A 22,191-nucleotide genomic window follows, 5' to 3' on the forward strand; every position below is an offset into this window, starting at 1 on the left:
GACTCAAATCTGAGATATTTTCAACTCTGCATATTCTGGCAACTTCACCCACCACTGACCACACCACTCAGAAGCCCTCCAATGACTTATTTATCTTTAAATTAAACTTAACTGCAATAAAGTTATTTGCATCTGATCTAGAGAAACCCATTCTTCCCCATGCAAGCCCCCTCCTTCTAAGATCCAGTTCCAACCCAATTCTCTGTGGTCCAAGTTTGACTCATTGTTTAACAACTGCCTTGTAACTTTTTGTATAAAACATTTTGGTATCGCAAAAAAGTACCCAAATTTTTCATGATTTCTAGTGTTTTTTATTTTTTCCCATTTTATTGTTTTTCCTTCTTTCTTTTTTAGTCTGTTCTGTTTAACCTTTAGCCATATAACTTAACAGTCTATATAAAATGAGTTTTGTCCTTTAACAACGTTACTTGTACTAATTGAATCATTAATTGTATTGGTTTAAAAAATTAATGAAATCACTACCTTTCAAAAGAAAACTACAGCAACAAAAAAAGACCCAATTGCTACATATTTTATACAAGGTTGCTTTTTAAAAACAATCCTCAACCATTAACTACAAAAATACGTCCACAGAAAGGGAACAGAGTCCAGTTAAGTTATAAAACCAAGACACCAATATTTTAATGATATTATTGCACTGCATGATAAAACAAAGAGAGATGGATGAGTGGGCATCACATTTATTAATACAACTCATTAAAAAACAGCTTGTTTTTGATTTCGCTCTTTGTAGGTCCCTTCATACAAATCTAGCAAGCCTTGATAGCAATTTACTTTAAAAAACAGACAAATTACAGAAATTACCATGAAAATGCAAAGCAAAAAGTATTTCTGAGTAGTTAAACAAAATACACAGATTATTTGCATTTTTAAGGTGACTTCTCTAAGGCCACAAAGGGATTATAAAATGCCAAGAATAAAACTGAAAGGGCAAGTGTTGGATTCTTAAACTAGAATGTGATCTTGTGTAAAGTTTTTACACTACAAATTGTATTTCCCAGTCCCATCTGAGTGGAGTTATTGCAGTTACAAAGGGTTATGCCAACAGCACAGATATAATAAAAGGTTTTAGGTCAAACCTTTCCCCATTTCCATGAACGTACCTTGTTCCAATATTATAGCTTATACATAGCTCAGGGTTCAACTGTTGGGTTCTTGGGGTTCACTGAGCTTGGTGGTTTTCTTGCAAACATTTCAATACCAGCTAGGTAACATCACTGGTGCATGTGGCCATTCTTCCATGCGCTGATTATGTTACCTAGCCTACTAATGAAACCTCTGCATGAAAACCACCTAGCTCAATTAACGCCAAGAACCCAAAAGTACTGAAGAGAGTAAGGAAGATGACCTTGACGGAGATATGCAAGATCCATTGCCAGGGCAATGAATGGTAAAACACATTTTAAGTCCACAACAGACAGATAATATTTGAAAGAGGCTCAGACAGAAAGCTTCCTAATTCACTGAACTATAAGTAGTAGGAGAAGGTACAACATAAGCAGACTTGCAAGGTTCTGCTATTATAGTTTTAGCTTTCCTGTGGAGTTGATCTCTTGGTCTGGGCTACTAGTGGGGTTAAGTATCTTGTATCATTCTTTTACTTAGAGCAGTCCTATTCTTATTTCAAGATTGTCTAAATCCTATACCAAGGAAACTTTTGCCCCTTTCTTCAAAGCATAGGGAAGCAGCAATTTCAGGCAAAATATCCAAGCACGGGACCATACTTCATTATAATAAAGCTACTTTGAGCTGATGGTCTTCATCCATCCATCCATCCAAATGACATTACCAAATGGTTACTGATGACTGAGTTTTCACATTATACTATGCTATGGTTCTATTAGCTGTGGCTTACTGACTGAAATCCTGGCTTCACAATGTACAAAACCAAAATCAAACAGTACGTATCTTGCCTTAGTGTGATGTGTGAACCCAGTCAATGATAGGTCTTTCACTGTTGCCAATTTGAATGCTTATACCATTTGTCAGATAACCAATCCACAGTGAACACTAGGTCTCTGCAGTGTTACAGATACAAAGGCAAAAAAACCCATTTCAGGATGTACAGGAAACACTTCTTTTCCTATGACCGTGTGGCAACTCTGGAGGCCAAGTGTGCAATCCAGGAAAAGATGCAGCTGCTTTAAGGAGTTTCAAACTGGAATTATGTTCATGCCCTGGCATGCTCTGAAGCATCTTTTTGCCTCTGAATCCGAACCACTGCACAGCCTTAGCGGATAGATCAATACAGTTGGATCCATGGTTGGTCAAACTCTGAGTTAGTTGGCTTGCCTGATGTTGTGAGAGACTGAGGTGACCCCCACATGTGCTGTCATTAAAAAAAAAAAAAGCCACACCAGACAACTGCAAAGATGATATACTTTGCCTTGTTGATTATATGCTATGAAACCTAAGCTATGATTGCAAGTTCTGTAAAACCTGTTACCCTTATTACAGGCAATTCAAAAATCATGAGGGTTTAAGCTGTTGATATCTAGGCAAATGAAATTGCACATTACTGGCACAATATGTTTAAAAATGGCCGTGTCAAATATACCATATCATCATGTGCTTTATAACATTTTATTAATAAAGGAACTCCTCTATAAATATTAAATTGAAAAAGCTGCAAAGGATGCCATTCTTTTTAAAATCATCCTCCAGTTATTTTACTTCTATAGCCTTCTTAGGCTGCAAATCTAAATCAGTACAATAAAACCTGGAATTGACTGATGGTTAAGGGAACTTGCAAACAGAGTGCCTTACTTATGCAGCCTAGCAGGAGCATAAATACTCACTCAAGCTAGGGTGGACATCTACAGGCTTCCCCGCCCCCCATTCTTATTACATAAAAGGTAGTCCTTGGTTAACAACCACTCATTCAGTGACCATTCAAAGTTACAATGACACTGAATGAGGAGACTTATGACCAATCCTCGAAGTTCTGGCCATTGCAGTGTTCCTGCAGTCACAGGATCGTGATTTGGGCACTTAGCAACCGGTTTGCAATTACATTACAGTGTCCTGCGGCCACAATTGCCATTTGTGATCTTCACTGCCGACTTCTGGCAAGCAAAGTCAATGGGGAAACCAGCAGGAAGTCGCAAATGGCAATCATGTGACATCGTGCTTAATGACTACGTGGGATTCGCTTAACAACTGCAACTGGAACTGTTGCAACTGCTGTTGAAAGTCAACAGTGATGTCACACTTTACAACTGTGTTGCTTAGCAGTGGAGTTGCCAGTCCCAATTACCATTGTTAATCGAGGATTACTTGTACAAGTGCAAGGCACTAAATCAGATAATATCATTGTGGGCTTTGATTTTCAAGCTGGTTTGCTCAAGCAAAGCAACTTGAATACCACTCTTGCAGAAATGTGTATGTCACCACCTTAATCAAAACTATTTTTAAACCCTTTGTTAGAACCATATGTCTGTGAATTCATTCACAAGAATGGACCGTTGTACACCAAATAATCAGTAACTGTTTGAACTACTATCAGGGCAGTTGGGAATTATCTGAATCATCTGGAGGTGGGTAGGAATTGTGTCAGTAGGTTCCTTGCATGAAAGGTGTAATAAAAACTAGCATTCTCAGTGTAGTCAAGATTCATTGCTACTAAACTATTCTCCAAACTATTTTCAAAATAAGATCAATTTTTGTTACTGATGAGAAAGGGTACACATATTCCATGAAGCTCCAACCACTTCCCTCTCAGCAATTCTGCCACTATTCTTGGTTAGTAGCAACTGTGTGAACATGAAGAAAGTAAAACAACATTTGTTAACAAAACAGCCAAGAGAATCTTACCTTCCCTAACCTGGTTTTAAACTGTAATTTATGTAACCTCCAGCCAACATGTCCAAAAGACTTGTTTGGCTGACAATTTGGGGAGCTGAACCAGGTTGGGGAAGATGGACATAATAAAAACATTTCTCAGTGTGACTCAGTGAAGGTAACTGGGCTGGCCCACAAGATGCTTTTAAAGACTGCAACATGAAGAGGACAAGAACAAATGCGACATGGTGCGCACACGTCACGTAATATTATCTGCAGACAAGGGGACATTTCAAATATATTAGCATCTCTTCATATAATTATGCTGATGAGTTGTCTGAGGCAATACCAGGTTCTTTTATGATTCTCGTTTCAGAAGCACATATGCCCCCATGACAGCCAGGAGAGCGTACTGTGAAAAAACAAACACATGGAACATTACTGAGTGCAGGCACCACATTCCACAGCACGTCTCATCAACTGCATGTTTGCGCAACTGGCTAGCCTTCCTCTGCTTCGCCCTGTCAGGATTGGCTGGGGATGTAGCTAAGCACATCTAGCAAGCAGTAGACTGGAATAAGCTGAATTAAAATACTGATGTAGTTTATGAAAAGCAAACAGTTGCCTATAAAGATGCTCCAGCAAACATGGATTTCCTTACACACAAAAGAAGTTACATTTGTTTCTTTCCTTTTTATAGCATTGTTATAAATATTGATACATTATATTATTTCAGTACAATGAAAGGTTACAGGTATTCCTGTTCCAAGTTACAAAGGCGCTGAACGAATGGTGGTTATGATCGATCCTTGGAGTTCCAGTCATTCCAGCACCCCCGCAATCACACAATCGTGATCTGGGTGCTTGGCAATGCATTTGCACTTAGGACCGGTTGCCAAATGCCCCATGATCATGTGATCACCATCTGCAACCTTCCTGCTGGCTTCCCAAGAAAGTCAGTGGGGAATCCTCCCCAGCCCCCCTGCGCTCATGCCGTGCTGGCCACTTGCGCATCCCCGGGCACCTTCCCCGACCTGCATCCCCTGCCCAACTTGTGCCTCCTGTGCACCCTCGCCTGCCTCTCACGCACCACTCACACCCTTGATGATCTGTGCCACATCCCCATGCACCCTCCCCGACCCATGTGGTGCCTCTTGCACACCCCCACACCCTTCTGTACCCTCCCTTCCCTTTGCCTCTCACGCACCCTTCCCGACCCTCTGTGCACCTCTCGTGCACTCCCTTGCACCCTTGCACACTCTCCCTGACCCTGCCATGCACCCCCCCTTGCTCCCTCTCCCACGCAGCAGCAGCCACTTACCTGCCTGCGGGCCTGGGACTTGCAACTTCCTGCTGGCTTTCCCAATGACTTTAGTTGTGGGAAGTCGGCAGGAAGTTGCCTCACCTAACAACCATGGGATTCAGTTAAAGACGGCAACCAGAACTGCAGGGATTTCCATTGCTAAGCGATGCAGTCATCACACTTTACAACTGCATCGCTTAGCAACAGATATTCCGGTCCCAATTGCCATTGTAAGTCAAGGACTACCTGTACTGACATTCTATTATTTAAATAGCGTGGAGTATTGAAAACAAAGAAGAAAAAATATTGTATCAATGTTAACTACAATTTAGGATTTCATTTTTTATTTATTAATTTATTTTTATCCAGAGTTGAGTCGTTGCTTTTTGTTTTTTCCTTTGAGTCAGTGTTGACTCGGGGCGACTGCCTGGACTAGTCCCTGCAGTTTTCTTGGCAAGGTTTTTCAGAAGTGGTTTGCCATTGCCTCCTTCCTAGGGCTGACAGAGAGGGACTGGCCCAAGGTCACCCAGCTGGCTTTGTGCCCAAGGCAGGACTAGAACTCATGGCTCCCAGTTTCTAGCCTGATGCCTTAACCACTACACCAAACTGGCTCTCAGAGTTGAGCATAACATTGGAAAAAAAAACTGTGACTCGCATCAAAGTATTTGTCGCATAATAAAGGTTTTGATCTTAAGCTAAGTACTGGCTGGCTGGAGAATTCTGGGAGTTGAAGTCCACACATCTTAAAGTTGCCAAGGTTGAGAAACACTGATATACACTGTTAGTATTGCCATTGCTGAAGAAGTTACATTCTTTTCCATCTGAGTGCCTCTGCGTATAAGGGAACGAAGCCAGCATCCTTGCTGGTATTTAGGCAGCAGGTAGAACTTGGGATACAGGAGGAATATACTGAAACGTGTAAAATTTGCATTTGATCAGAGTGATAAGGTAGGATTATATAATCAAATGATTCTTTGATGTGTTTCTAATACTAGGCACCCTCCCTTTGAAATGCACATGGGAATAAAAGATAAAGATGCCCTTCTGCAGAACAGAGTTGCCCACAACAACCTTATTTGGAATTAAATATTCTGCTTTGCAAAGGAAAACCTAATGCTTATTCATAAATGATATACAAGGTTTGTTTTCCTTGCCATTTTCCAGCACACAGGACTTAATTCCACACAGGTTTTTCGGAAGTATTTCACAAGTCAATCCTAAACACACTTAGGAGTGAAGTCTTACAGTCAGCTTATTTTTATTTATTTTTATATATACATATACATTTATTCATTCATTCATTCATACATACATACATACATACATATATAAAAATAAGCTATCTATATATCTTTCTCAAATTTGTCACCACCCATCTCGTTAAAAAACGACTCTGGGCGGTTTACAGAGAAGCTAAAATTAGTTTAAAATACATTATAAAATAATCCTGAATAAATAAGAAATAAATATAGTCTAAGAATTGATGTCAATTTTTCCGAGACTGGTTCACAGCTTGTTGGGATTACTAGAGGGTGACTGAATCTGTGATTAATTTTTAATTCATCTGAAAGCTAAGTAATTTTCTGACTTTTTTTTTTTAATGCACATTTTTAAGACTGAACAAGATGTTTCTCTTCTCCCCATTTACCTTGGAAGAGATCATCCTAGTACCACATTTTTTAGGGTGAAAATTTTCTGGAATGTACTTGGCTGAATGTGTCAGTCAATAAACTGGGATCAAATTGCTGACAATGTGCAACACTGGCTACATTCTCCTCAAATCTATTTATTTAATTATTAAATTTATATACTGCCCGACTCTCAACAGACCTCTAGTCCCTTCAGATGTGTTGAAAATATGACCCACATAATTTCCAGCCTGAAAGAGAAAACTATGTGAGTGGTAAAAGTCAAGTGATAGAATAAATCTTACTAGATGGTATCTTTCTCATCCAGTCTAAGCAAAATTGTTCATTCTAAATCTAAAGATCATTTTATAGACTCTCAGTTAAATCTGTACCCACCTTAAATTTTGGATAATCATTCATGATTATGGTCACCATTCCAACATACGGCAAAAACCTAATTGAAAGAAGTTAAAGAGAGTTGGTTGATTAATCAATGCAGTCACTGACCAAGCATTGTTGAACAGAGTAGCATTAAATCACTGCACTACTGTCTAGCTCAAAAATAGCATTTATGTTTATAATACAGATCTAAAATAGGTATAAATGAAATGTAATTTCCCTGTTAGCTAAGCCTTCAGTGCTGTTGCTGAAAATGTCAGGTGTTACTGATTTAATATATTAATAATTAAATTTATATCCTGCTTTATACGAATAGTATCAAGGTTGCTAATATTAAATATAGCATACATCATTATATAATACATAAAAACAAAGACATTAAAAAAATGCAGTGCAAGCTTAAAATACTTCTTCAGTAAACCTCTTAAAAACCCAAAGCTACAAATGTCGCTGCCTGCATGAAGCCACATAAGAACCTATAATTAGCCCTGTTGGATCAAGCTGAGGCCCACCTTAATTTGGCATTTTATTACACATGGTGTCCCACCAGATACTTCTGGGGTTCTTTGCCATCACCAAGTCCAGGCCTACAGGACTTCAAGACTTGTAACCTTGGATCTTCAAGCCTTCTGACTTGGAAGCAACCACCAGGGAGCCTCTTTTGCATTTCTGATGAGGATGAAGCTAAGAAAAGGACTTCTCCTGAGCACCAGAAAACCAAGGCAGGCTTATAAGGGAATCTGCAGGCTTTTAGAGAGCCTGGATTCAAGCCATATGGCAAGTGGGGTCAGCCTGTGGTCTGCAGGCCCACGTGGCCTCCCACACTCCATCTGAGTCCTTCCAAGCACAGGCCATTGAAACTTGGTGAAACTGGCTGAATTTTGGCAGAATGAAATAATATTTCAAAAAAGGGGAATACAAGACATTGGGAAGGAGAAGTTTTTTCATTCTCAGTACCACCCCCCAAGGACAAAACATGTCACTAACATTAAGTGGTAAAAGGCCAGATTTTGACAGCACAATTTTCAGTTTCATCCTCCCCCCCAATAAAATAAGGGTAGGAAAGAGGCCCCTGATCCTCAAGCTGTTGCTACAAGGGAAGCATACATTCTGGTACTGGGCTTTGTCAAATAGTTTGGTTTCAATATTCAGAGCTTCTCAAGTTTCCAAACACTTCCCAAGGCAGCCTGAAGTGGACATAATAAGAGCAATCCAAAAGAGATGTATGATCATGTTCACATCATCAGGAAATGATGTAATTGGTAAACTATTTTTGGGGCATCAATAAAACCAGGGTATCTAGGTCCAGATTGAATCCACAATCTGCAAACCTGAGGGCCAAACTAGGTAATACAGGTAGTCCTTGGTTAACAGCCACTTGTTCGGTGACTGTTCAAAATTATGACGGCAATGAACCAAGGGGGCTTATCACTGGTCCTTGTAGTTGTGGCCATTGTAGTGTACCTGTGGTCATGTGATCACAATTCAGGTGCTCAGCAGCTGGCTTGCAATTATGACGTGGCAGCGTCCCACAGTCATGTGATCACCATTTGTGACCTTCACAGCCAGCTTCCGACAAACAAAGTCAATGAGGAAGCGAGCAGGAGGCTGCAAATAGTGAACGCATGATTATGGGAGGCTGCGACCATGTAGGATTTGGCTAATGACGGCCACTGGCACTGTTGTCGTAAGTTGGCATGATCATGTGGTGTCACACCTTATGACCACATCATTTAGCAATGGAGTTCCTGGTCCCAATTACTGTTGGTAAGTGAGGACTACCTGTACATCAATCATGAAAGAACAGAGTGACCTTCAGAAAGCAGCCCCAAAGTGGAGTAGGCTTTCCAGAGGCCTTCTTTCTCAATCAATGAAAGCCAGCATCGTTTTGAATTGAGAAACAGACTCTTTGATACCTCCCTACAGAGGAAGAGTATGGTGGAGTGCTGCACAAAATTGCTGCCAGGACATGGCTGCAATCTAGGGCAGCCAGTTGCTGAAAATCGGGGGGGGGGGGAGGAATAGTCTTGACCTTGGGGAAAGTCCATCATGAGGTCAATATTCCCTAGACTGCCAAATGCTAGAACAGGAATCAACACTGACTGTTGGGCAAGGCTCGGTTCTCTCCCAAAACACAAGCGTCTACAGAGGCCTGTGGCCAGATGGGAGGGGGCAGTCCTGTAATGGGCCAACAGGAACACTGCATGTCCCCAACCCCTCTCAGGCTCCTCTTCCACGTGACCCTGAATCTTCATATAGGCCTTTTACTGTGTTTTCTGATGGGAAACACCAATTCCTGCCAGGTCACCTTGATGCCACCTCAGGTGGCAGCCTGGCTCCAAGACAGAGGCCAATTTGTAAGGCCTTTCCTTGACAAAAGGCAAGCAGGGCACTTCAGAGCTGGGACAAGGAGGGCAGGCAGATGAGCTCCTGGCAACTCCATGACACTTCCATGTTTTCTTGGCAGAAATATGGAAGTGATCTGTCCTTGCCTTCTTCTGGGATGTTTTTCCACTTCCCAGTCTAGCACTTCCTGATTGTCTCCCCTCCAAGTGCCAAACAATTTTGAACCTGATTAACTTTTTGCAGGTCAGACAAGATCTGCAAGGTGCTGCTACCTGCTATGACTCTCCCTCAAGCTGGACATGACTTCTGGAAACTTCACAGACATGTCCAAATAACTTTCTTGGAAATAGTGTGGAAGCTATTGCACTCTTTCTAGATTTTTTTTTACTTCCCAATCGACTTCAAGTCTATGATTTCCGAATGGTCTCCCATCTATAAGTACTGCTACCTGCTCTAGGCATTAAAACAATAATTGAAGCCAAATTTAGGGTGACATGTATTTCCACCTCGAAATGGTTGGAAATCATGCTACCATTTTTCAGCAACTGTTGTCAAAAGGGATTCCTAGAGCTCTTAAAAAGAGTTTTGAGGGTTGTATGTGGCCCTGAAACCCCAGGTGACTCATCCTGAAATAAATGTATTTTCCAAATCAATCCACAACACTGGCAGGGAAAAACAAAGAAGACAGAATTCCATCTGATGCTTCTCATGCTCCTGCGCACATCATTGATACACTGGTGTTCACAAGAGAGGCTGCTTGCGTAACCAGCATTACTTACCCTCGTGCTCTGCCTACAACATCTTTCTTTTCTAGCCAGTTCTGGCCTTCTTTGTACAAGCCCCTGTCATCAACTTCATTATTATCGCCCTTGGTCAAAAATTTGATGTTTCCATTTTCTCTGCAAGCAAGCAACAGGACAGGGAAGGTATTAGCACCTCATTTATAACAATTTATTAAATTGCCTACTAACTACCCAAAGGCAGGATCAGGTGATAAGATATCAATATGTACATGTTATCCTTCCTGTATTTTAATAAATGTCCAGGTGTTTTAGGACTGTTGCTAACAGAGCTAAACAACCATTTGGCCCTCCTGAATGCATTAACTACTATAGCCACAGAGTCATCTTAAAGAACAACAACAAAGGACTAGATTTATCAAGTATACTTGCTCTAGAAAGAGGTCTTCTAGAAAACAAGCACCACTACATATGAAAAAAATAAGCTACTAAATAAGATAAGTTTTTCTGCCATCAAGTAAAACGTCTTCATTACATTAATTTTGAAGTTCTTCTGCTATCGAGTAAAACTTCATTACATTAATTTTAATTTGCCAGGTGCTTAAAATCAGAGGCTAATTTTTTGAGCCAGATCAAGTCATGGAGGCCCAGTCTGTATCAGTGACTATCAGTCACAACTGCTTTCAATAGCTTAGTGTAGGCAGTGAAACTGTCAGCCTCCAGTTGTTGCTGAATTGCACCTCAAGGCTGCCCCCCTTCCACTATGCTGGGTGGGACTGCTGAAAGCTGTGGTTCAGCAATGTCTGGAGGGTCACAGATTCATCACCTCTGGCTTGTGGTGAGAGTTTATGATCTGATAAAGACGTTCCCAAGCTAAATGGTCAGATAGTCAGCTATGGAAATCACCTTAACCTGAAATCCAGAAATACATCAAATGGAGAAGCAATCTCCAGTATAAATGGTAGGAGATTTGTATTAGTCTATGGTGGCCAAAAAACAGGAGTCCAGTGACACCTTTTCAGATTGACACATTTCATTAAAAGGCCTAAACTTTTGTGAGCTACAGTGCACTTCATCATTAGATTTGCCACTCCATGCATCTGATGAAATGAGCTATAGCTCACAAAAGCTTGGATCTTTTAATGAAATTGGTTAGTCAGAAAAGGTGCCACCAAACTTCTTCTGATTTTTACCTAGTATAGAGCAGAGAGGTCTAAAGCACATCTCCTTTTAAGGCTGTCACATCACTCTGAAGCAATGTTTGAACAGTCATGTTGTAAAAATGGTCTTCTGAAAATGTCACAATGTTGTAAGAGTGATAACCCACTAGAAAAGTCAGGTTGGACATTTGTGCTACAAGAACACCAGGAAAACACTGATTCAGATATCCAGAATAGAGAGTGCCCTCCTCCCATAAAAGAGGAAGGAAAGCAAAATTAAAAGTGGTACTGGGAGTTGGCATTCAAGGGCCCAGAGAGAAGCCTGTCATACAACAGTTAAGGTAATGCTGATCCTTAAATAACCAATGTCTGCTTTCTTCCCCATCCCAATTAAATGTGTAGTTTAGCTTCTTTTAAATCCAATCCCCTAAAAAGACACAGGTACAGCCCTAGCACCCTCTAAAAGCTTCTGCCAGATTATAGGAAAAATTATAGTAGTAATGAATCAGTAATTCAACTTCACTTTACTAAAATTTAAATCCCAATAAATTCAACATTCAATTGTGTCTTGATTCTGCTCATTTCCCCATCTTAACTCCACCTACTACTTGGAATCCAGCTCAGAAAAGCCTTAACAACCCAACACAGGGCTGTTCATTGATTATACTTTGTATGGCCACCATTACTTTTCGTGAACTTTAATAACTCTGTGCACAATTGGAATATCTCTGCCTTCGACTTTGAAAACAACTATTTCTCCAGCCCTGATGGGGTCATCTCGGAAATTTGTCAAGAACAAGAGGTCTCCTCTATGGAAGGCTGGTTCCATACTGCCACTAGAGAAGAGAAGAGAAGAGAAGAGAAGAGAAGAGAAGAGAAGAGAAGAGAAGAGAAGAGAAGAGAAGAGAATTTTTACAATTAACACAATGATTACAGAAGAATAAATAAGCACAGGATACTTGAAGTGGTTTTGTGTTACAAGACCTAAAATGTTTCAAATGCTTACCCACAAATAGGTTTAAATCAATCAATCTATCTCAATGATGTAAGAAATTCTGTAAATCTTATCCATAGGAGCCCAATGTCATAGTACATTATTGGAAAAGTTCGATAAATGCCTATTTTAATAGTAGAGAATATACTTAGAACAGGGTTGAACTATTGGGTTCTTGGTGTTCTCAGTTTGGTCATGTTCAACCAACATCAGTGATGATGTAACCTAACCTTGTAATGAAATTTCTGCAGGAAAGCAACCAGGTTCAGCACCAAGAACCCAAACAACACCTATTTCTAACCTGTATAGATCAGGGTGCAGGAGACCATAAGCCAGAATTAGCCCTGGCTTCTCAGTCTGCCATCATCATGTATGAATGGACACACATGTGTTGTTGACTAATAAGGCTGCTTATACAACAGTACATGCTTTGTATAGGAAGAGGACCAAGAAGGAATGGCTAGCTTACTATGACCTAGCCAAACTTCACCATACAGTTTATTATAAATAGAACTTAATAGAAACAAGGAGAACAGGTTGAAGAAATAATGGTTATAAATACAACAACCTCCCACCCACACTCTGTTTCCTTATTCCCAACTTGGGAGAGAAATAGGACAAAAATTGTGGGCTGCAGACTAACCCAGCAAACAAAGTGTTCATAGAGAGACATACCTGAGCACTACTACAATTGGACTCTCGCTCCCAGTGATAACAATAAGGCCTTTCCATATCATTAGGGCTGAAGACACAATCATGGCAAAATTTAAAACTTGGTAATAGAGCTACAACAAAATGAAGAGTGGAATGAAAAGAACACATTTCATGTATGGTCTTTCATCATCATCATCATCATCATCATCATCATCATCATCATCATCGCTGTTATTATTTCAAGAGTCACTGTACTCACTTTCTGATTTTACAGGATACACCACTGAATATCTTCAAATTTAAATATTAAGGTACAAATTTAATTTTCATAGACGCAACACCAACAAAAATCTTATTTATTTTAAATGAAATAACTTCAACTAAAATACTAAAGAAAATGAGCTTGGCCATGAAAAGCAAATCCAGAATATTTTCACTTTAGTGAAAGCAAATGTAAATGAGTTTTGAGAACAGGGAAACTGGTCTGATTTGCAGTATTGCCCTTTCAGGCCTTTAGTGGCTCTGAGTAAGGCAAAAGACCATGTATTTGCATCTACCGTAACTACAGTTGACCAGAAAAAGGGGTGTTTGCATTGTCTTTAAAGATGTTTTAAGCAGTTACATTGGACTGCTTCAACAGAACAAAGAGCAGCAGACCAAGGGGAACCTATTGAGTGACAAAGTGTTTCAGGCAGGACAGAGACATAGATACATAAATATTTTATAATCTTCATATTTAACAGACACCCGTTTCTTTCCTCAGAATGGTCAATCTTCCCAGGGTGCTGCATTTTTATAATGAAGTGTGGCATGGATGTGGGTGAAGTAGGGCAATCAAAAACCGATCAGCAAGAAGAACAGCACAGCAGCTGAAGAGCCACAAAGTAGATCAGCACGTGGAACAAATAGGGCATTGAGCCTTTCCCATCTGCAAGGGGTAACAGTGCAATGCTCTGTACCAGGAGGTGGCCCAGTTTTCCATTTATTTAAAAAACAAGGAAATTGCTAACAAGGGAAACAGATTTATCCTTTCCCCATTCCAGCCCAGTAGAAACCTAAAAACAGAACCACTGATTTACAACTTATTAAAAGGCTATTCAGCACTGGCTCATGCCACGTGTTTGCACCCACACACAAACAAGTTCATGATCTCCAGCAGAACTGGCTCTGAAAATCAAAACCCCACACCTCTTGGAGTGACACAGATCTTTCCAGGGTTAGAAGCACTACAGCAGAATGCTTTAAGCACTTTACGTTGCTACTGCAACATAAACCCAACCCATCTATTAGTAAGTTTAAATGGAAATCTGCGCTCCTCAAATCAGTGCCTAAATTTTGACTAAGTGATTTCATGATGTTCAAGCAGCTGCATGTGTGTGCCCGGGAAATGCATGAAGTCCGCAGCCTACCCACTTTGATCTAAGAGAAGGTCACTCAAGCTTTTAGGGATGGCCAGAGGGAAGGATAATGATAAAAGCGATGGGGCCAAAATGTATTTCCCCCAGCTTTGGGAGGGAGCAGCAGCATCTGAGGGGGGTCAAAAAAGGCAAAGTGGCAGAGGCGGCACTGTGATGCAAGACCTTGCATCGTCACGATGCTTCTGCCATCTTCTTGCTCCCACTGCTGATGAGGTGCACCCAGCCTGGCCCTTGGCAAGGCAGCTGCTGGCCGTGCAAGGCCCTCTTCCCAGCAGCTGCCTCATGAAGAGCCAGGCCGGTGCGCTTCATCATCAGCAGGAGCAAGAAGACGGCGAAGGTCAGCTGGGGGCAGCAGAGTGCAGGGTGGCAGGGACTGTGCAGTTTAGGGGGTCAAAAGAGAGATAGGCAGGTGGGGGTTGTTGAAGTACACCCTGCAGTCGTAAATGTGAGTGAGCTGCCAAGTGCCCAAATTTTGATCACGTGACTGCAGGGGGCACTCCAATGGCTGTAACTTCAAGGACCAGGCATAAATACCATTCATTCAGCATTGTTGTAACTTCAGTCACTGAACAAATGGTCGTTAAGGGAGGACTGCCTGTAGTACCTTGCATAGGACCCATCAATTTCAATAAATCTATTCAGACTGTGATATAAACAATTCTGAGCAAAACTCAGTCACTGCTCACAAGCAAATATAGCTAAGCAAATTGTACGCCTCCTTTACCTGGCGCTTGTTCATTCGCCGCAGGTCTCCAAAAATATCCATTGTGAGAGCTTTCTGGAGTGCCCATCATGGAAGAAAACAAAGATGTTATTCTTAAACTGGGGTGAGTCAGAAAATGCTGAATTCTGCCAAGTTTCTCACACAATCAAGAGGTGGTGCCAAAAACTAAGCCAAATTGTAATAAACAGGGTACTAGGGCTGGCATCCCTAACAGTTATCAACTCTGTTGGTAGATTTCAATTGTACTGCTCAGCCTGAATCCACTCCATCTATTTTATTTTTAAACTAAGCTGGAGATAGCCTTACCAGTTATAGCAGTCTCTCCCAAGCTGCTGCCCTGTAAATTTCCTACATCTTAATCTTCCAGTCAACACTGGCCATGCTAGATACAGAATTATGGGAGTTAATGTCCAGCCATCTACAAGGGGCCAGACTGGACAAGGATTTTACAGCATTCCTTTTGATCATGAGCACAGATCATTTTGAACAGCAATAATACTTCAGGCTCATATAACAAGCTTTTTCAGTACTCTGTGTGTGTGTGTGCGCCTTCGAGTCAGTGTTGATTCCTGGCAACTTCCTGCACAAGTCCCTGCAGTTTTCTTGACAACATTTTTGGAAGTGGCTTGCCCTTGCCTTCTACCTGGGGCCAAGAGCGAGTGACTGGCCCAAAGTCACCCTAATGGTTTTGCACCTAAGGCACGACTAGAATTCAGTCTCCTGCTTTCTAGCCTGCTGCCTTTAACCACTACACCAACCTGAATTTAGCTTACAGAATCTAGTAATAATTTAAAACAATGAGGGAAAAGTAAGCATTACTACAGAGCGGTAGACTGAGAAAAAGATAAATAGCGGCGTTCACAGGGAAAGTGAACTTTATTATGATTCTTAGCCTCTAAATATATTCTATAATGTTAAAATCATTATAATCTTCCTCCCTTTTTCAGAAGGTTTTCATTTGATACAGCGAAGATAAGAATAAAGCATAAATAAATCTACTATGTTACCAAGGAGGAGAGAGAACGTCGAATTGTTTCACAGATTGCAATACATATGTCATAATATAAATGATACAGACTTTGAGTCTACAATTACTGCAAAATGATACATTTTGAGGGCGGGGGTTACACAAAACTATGATAAGATAAAATTGTATGAGAAAACACTGTTGTTGGGCAAGTTGAAAATATTATAAATAATTTCAGTGGGGAAAACAGGTACATGTTGTTAAAAAAAAATATCCTAGCAACAAGGTTTGAATGGCTTTGATCAGAGAGGCAATAATGTACAAAAATCTTAGATCCTATCATATTTTATCGAAGATTTCAGAGAAATGAGTTTGACATTTTATACCGTAATTATTTTGAAAGTCTGTTTTTGTTTCAATTTATATTCCACCTTTGTGCCTACAGATCATTCAACATAGTTACTGAAACAGAAATTAAATATTTAAAATCACTATAAACCAGTCTTCTCAACCTTGGCAACCTTAAAATATGTGGACTTCAACTCCCAGAATTCCCCAGCCAGCAAGCTGGCTGGGGAATTCTGGAAATTGAAGTCCACACTTCTTAAAGTTGTCAAGATTGAGAAACACTGCTATATAAACTGTCTACCACTGAAAAATGTCTTAACTCTTTGTAAGAGGAAAGAGAATGGAGGCAAACCATAATGTTCTTCTGAAGGAAAGTACATTCCATGGTGTGGAAAGAACCCTGAAGTCACTATAAAGAGCCTAAAAGTAGACATTCTGCTTTGACACAGAATATTCTAAATGGGTAACGAAGTCACCTTATACCAAGTAAGGCCACAGTGGCGTTTCCCAATATTAATTATTTTAATTGGCACCAGCTGTTCAGTTGTTCAACCAAAGGCCTTTCCCAAATTTGTTGCATGGGAACATTTTAATAAAGAGATACACGTGGCAGAAGGAGGTAATAGAAGAGAATATATGTAGCTCATATATACTGTATGTGTGTGTGTGTGCACACACACACACACACATACTGTGGAGCCCTTGGGGTTCTCTGAGCTTGTTTGTTTTCTTGCAGACGTTTCGTTACCTGACTAGGTAACATCTTCAGTGCTAGAACGGAGTGGGTTTGCTCTCTGTTTATATACAGTAGCTTGCCCTGTCAAAGTTGGTGGAGGTGTTGTTTTCTCCTTGGTAGTTCCTCGATTAGGCTGTTTACTGCTTGTTTATCTGTCTAGAGTTGGTAAACAATGCCCTAATCAAGGAATTACCAATTCAGACAAACAAGCAGTAAATAACAGCCGAATCAAGGAACTACCAAGGAGAAAACCACACCCACACCAACAGAGAGCAAACCCCACTTCCTTCTAACACTGAAGGTGTTACCTACATGGGTAACAAAGCGTCTGCAAGAAAACAACCAAGAGAACCCCAAGGACTCCACAGAAGGAGCTAAGCCAACTGCCTTTGCAACACATGCTAAAACAAAGTTATGAATACACACAGTCTCAGAAATTAGCAACTTTTTCTAACATAAAGCTAAGCAGCAGGAAGAGGCTGCAGGAATAATTTTGTTCAGAGATCAAATTGGCGTTTGATGGTTTCCAAGACCACAAACAGCTGATTGAATTTAATCCCAATGGTTGTAAAGCAAATTCAACTGTGTATCAAAAATGCCCAGTTAATGCATACCCAATGTTTTTAATGAACTGCATCTCACAATTACAGCTCAGGGTCTATAATTTGCACTGTGCAAATGTGCATCAGTGCAGTGTCTGATGTAATAGAAACAAATAAAACACTGTCTTCTAATGGTGTGCAAGCACAGAATGGAAGAAAGTTCACCCAATAAGGCTTGCTCAAGTACTGTTACTGAACAAATGCCAACCGGCTGGGTTCACAACTTGCCATAAGCAAACCACAGTAGAGTTTAGTCCACTTGTGGGTACCCAGTCAACACTTGCAGGCTCTCACCACTGAACATTATGGCTGGGTTCAGACAATGAATTTAATTTGGCGGTTAGTCCAACCATTTTCTTAACATGCTTAGCTTGCTGAATGTTAACCTTACTGAGGTTTCCTGTGGCGTAGCATGTGGTAGAAAACCAATGTGAGAGTTTGCAAGGGAGACTAAGAAATGGGAAGAACAATCAACAAAAGGAAGAATACTTTGTTAGTAGCTTATCACATATTTAAGCCCTGGAAGAGATTCAAAACTTTTAAGAGTTTCTGCCTTAATAAGCACACTAACAAGCGAGGTCTGGAGGTTCCTACTGCAGTTTTGAAGAGGACAGACCTTACCCTAATTCCTGCATTAAAACTTCCAAGAGATGTCTGTAGGATTCTTGCTTCCTTGACCGTGCCCTGTGGGATGGGGCCAGGCACCCCACCTGTTTGAGAAAGGTGCAATTCAATCCCTTGTACAAAGCCAAATACTGGATCAATTCAGTAACCTGCTGAGGATGCTGTGATGGGTTCCTAGAGTGGGCCCAGCAAAGCTGCACCCACTAGCTTCAATAGAAGAGAATATTGGTAGCTCAGGGTCGAACCGTGAAGTTCTTGGTGCTCTCTGAGCTGGGTTGTTTGCTTGCAGACATTTCATTACCCAACTAGGATACCTCATCAAGCCAAATCCAAGAATGCTAGAGAACTCCTGGAAGCCTGGCATTCAGACAAATCAACCATCAATAAAGAGATGAAACCACATTTATACCCCCTTCACAAGTACAGTCACCATACATCTTTTATTATAAAGGACGGGCCTTTATTTCAGAAAATTGTCCTTTAGATTTATTTATTTTTCAGAAACTCACTTTTGTGCTTTATTTTGGTCATTCACCGTACAAATGGTACCACTTAATGCAGTCTTTCACATTCATGTAAAAAATATGGAAATTGTATGGTTTTTTAAAAGTAAATTTACGTATACCATTTGATTTTAGATATTTTTATTAGAATATGTGTTTTTGTAAAGTTTTTCTTGGTTTTGCTCTTGAATTTTCTTTTGTAAAGCAAAGTTATAAACATAAACAATTTTTTTAAAAAATTCTTATGAACCTTTTTCAGATTTTTCCCCTTTTTCAGGTTTGTCCTTCATTTTTTCCAAGAAAATATGGTCACTGTATTCAAAAGGGACAATAAAAAACCTAGGAAGGAAGCAAAAAGACTAAAACTCAGAAGCCCACATTCAGATAAGCAGGGATTAATACAAGACAAAGAAGAAACAATACAGGTAGCCCTCACTTACTGACTGCAACTGGAACTGGCAACTCTGTCGCTAAGTGATGTGGTCATAAAATGAAATGTCACACGACCATGCTGACTTACGATGTCAGTTCCAGCCACAACTTGTGACTTCCTCATTGACTTTTCTTGTCAGAAGCCAGCTGCAAAGGTTCCAAATGGCGATCACGTGACCGTTGGATGCTGCGATCACTGTAAATGCACACCAGTTGCCAAGCACCCGAATTGCGATCACGTGACTGCGGGGATGCTGTGACGGCCACAACTTCGAGGACCAGTTGTAAGTTTCCTTTTCCAGTGTTATCATAACCTCAAACGGTCACTGAACGAGTGATCAGTAAGTGAGGACTACCTGTACTCTAATCAAGGAACCAACCAAGGAGGAAACCATGAAAAGTGACAGGGGAAGCTGCAGCATATAAACAGGCAGCAAACCTACTCTCTCTTGCGCTGATTTATTTATTTATTTATTCAATTTATATAGCCACCCATCTCACAGTTGTGACTTTGGGAGGCTTACAATTAACAGTACCAAAAAATAAAAAAAATAAAACAGCCATATAAGCAATTCAAACATTAAAAACAATTCAACAGTTAAAAGCCATACTGAAACCCAGCCACATGTCACCTCCCTGAATGCTTTTGCCAACCAGGAAGGGCATGGATCTATTAAGCAGGTGGCCAAGCTCACAGTCATAAGGACCCTGCCTGCTTCCACGGGCTCAACAGGTTCAAACTCCTCCGATATAACATGGCAAGACTGTGCCCCAGGGATCTCCACAGGACCTGTACCAAGGCCAGTGTCCAGCTGGGAATGAATCCAAGCAATTTTGTCCAACAGATGCTTTGCAAACTCCTCTGCGCGGCTCTGATGGCGTATCCCAGAGTCCCCTCCACCCAAGAGGGCTCTGGTCACCCTAAACAGGGCCGCCAGTCACAGACTCCATGGACGCAATAAGGGCGGAGAAGTACTGACGCTTTGTCGCCCTTACTGCCACAAGGTAGGCCTTAATAGTGGTTCTTGCCCGTGTTTGGTCTAGTTCATTCTTTGTTCTCCACCAGCAGCATCTCTTAATTTGCTTCTTCCCCCTCAGCTCTTCCATGACGAGTGACAAGAGCCATGAAAGGAGAGAGGCCGCATGGGCACGATCTGATCCAAGGCCTCAGTCACCCACCTATTCCAGGCAACAACCAGGGCTTCAGGTGGACCGTGCAGCAGACCCTCAGGAATAAACCCCTCAGAGTCCATCAGTTGCCAGGGGTGGACCGTTTGAATGGGTCCTGCCTGCCTGTGGTGGGGGGTAGCACCAGAAAATCCCATGGGGCATGATCAGAGCATGACAGGAGGGCCCCAGAGAGCTCCCCCCATTCCAGAGCACGTTGCCACTGCTCCAACAAGAAAACCAGATCAAGCGTGTGACCGCTGCCCGCGTTGGGCCCTGGGTGAATTCCAGGGCTACCTCTGACTCCATCCCGAGGAAGGCAGGTTGAAGTTCCCCAGGGTCATAAGCCTGGTGAACTCCATGCCAGCCCGGAGATGGAGCCGAGGAGCTCCGGCAGGGAGGCTGCCGCCGCAGCAACAGTCCCAACCGGCCCCTTGAGCCCAGCTTAAGGAACAGGGTCTCACATCCAGCAGCGCCCCTGAAAGCCCTAAGGGGCTCCCGGAGGACAACCGCCACCCCCCACCCCTGCAGCACCGAAACCCGGCTGGGCACATTTCCGAAAAGGGCACCCCCCCACATCCCCAATTTTGGCCCAGCCAGGTCTCAGTAATACACGCCAGGTCATTCTGCGATCAAGCAGATGAAGGCGGCCTTACTGCAAGCCGACCTGGCGGCGACACCGGCACCAAGCTCTCTTCGGTTGGGCAATGCAACGTCTGCAGGCGAGCAACCCAGCTCAGGGAGCACCAAGGATTCGCACCCACTAGCTGCCCATCATCCCCAGCCAACCCCCCCAGAAGGTCCCATGGACCGCTGCCCATCCCATCCCAGGGAGCCCGCCTAAGGCAGGCTGCGCTTCGTAGAACTCAGCCAGGCCTCCCCCAAAGGAGGCATCCCCCCACCCCCACCCCCACCCCAGGCTCAAGGCGCCCCCCGACCCTCCCTCTCCAGCCCAGCCGGCCACCCGCTCCCTTCGCCGCTCACCTTTCCCCCGCCCCCTCTTCTTCTACTTGCAACACGGGAGGGCGCAGGTACGTCGGAACTCTTGCCTTTGGCCCCCCGCCCAAGACGGCGCCAGCCCCCGCTTCCCGCTCAAGCCAGCCGCGGTCAGGGGGGTTGCAGAGCTGCGGACGCCTGGCTTGCCGCCTTCCGGGTCCCAAAGCCCATTCCCGTTCCTCAGGGCTGTTCGCCAGGTCCACAGAGCCGCGGCTTGGCCCAGGCGTCTGGGAGTTGTAGTCTCCTCCTTTGCGCTCTCACGCTACTCGAAGGGGCGCTCTGAAGCCTCGGGAAACTACCCGTCCCAGAATGCAACGGAGAGGACAAGGAGGACCTTTCCATTTTCCACCTTGGCGCCCCACATGTTTGCCTAAAATATTACCCTGTTCTAAGCAGGGAAATCTCTTTATCTGTGCGGCCGAGGCGCGATTTGAAAAAACGCCACAGAAGTCTGATAGAAGAGGAACGAGATTGCGAGCCCGTTCCATACCGGTTCCGAGGAGATTAATTCGAACGCTTCTATCGGGCCGTAGAATGGGCAGCTAAGTATTTGTGAGGTTCTTCTACCCGTGTACATTGTTCATTGGCGAAAAGAAGAAGAAGGGGAGGGGCTTAGTCGAGGTGAGAAAGGAGAGTGGGCGTGGTTAGG

At 42.4% G+C, this 22,191-nt stretch overlaps 1 protein-coding gene across 2 annotated transcripts; it reads right to left on the bottom strand.

Moving 5' to 3' along the window:
* Window positions 1-612: 612 nt before the first annotated feature.
* SEC11C (SEC11 homolog C, signal peptidase complex subunit) lies at window positions 613-21,794 on the bottom strand. Of its 2 annotated transcripts, XM_007421708.4 has the most exons (8): window positions 21,531-21,792; window positions 18,442-18,530; window positions 15,168-15,221; window positions 13,047-13,156; window positions 12,064-12,213; window positions 10,257-10,376; window positions 7,129-7,186; window positions 613-4,213 (listed from the first exon to the last, which is right to left on the bottom strand). In XM_007421708.4, the coding sequence occupies exons 3-8, from the start codon at window positions 15,207-15,209 to the stop codon at window positions 4,160-4,162; spliced, it is 534 nt and encodes a 177-aa protein (XP_007421770.1). In that variant the 5' UTR covers window positions 15,210-15,221; window positions 18,442-18,530; window positions 21,531-21,792; the 3' UTR covers window positions 613-4,159. The 2 variants fall into 2 exon arrangements, with proteins under 2 accessions (XP_007421770.1, XP_025029527.1); XM_025173759.2 differs by lacking the exon at window positions 18,442-18,530 and having other exon boundaries at window positions 21,531-21,794.
* Between the last annotated feature and the right edge of the window lie 397 nt (window positions 21,795-22,191).

This window comes from Python bivittatus, unplaced genomic scaffold, assembly GCF_059951505.1.
Source record: "Python bivittatus isolate LINGU-HERP-01145 unplaced genomic scaffold, Pbiv_v1 ctg000570_np1212, whole genome shotgun sequence".
Taxonomy (NCBI): Eukaryota; Metazoa; Chordata; class Lepidosauria; order Squamata; family Pythonidae; genus Python; species Python bivittatus.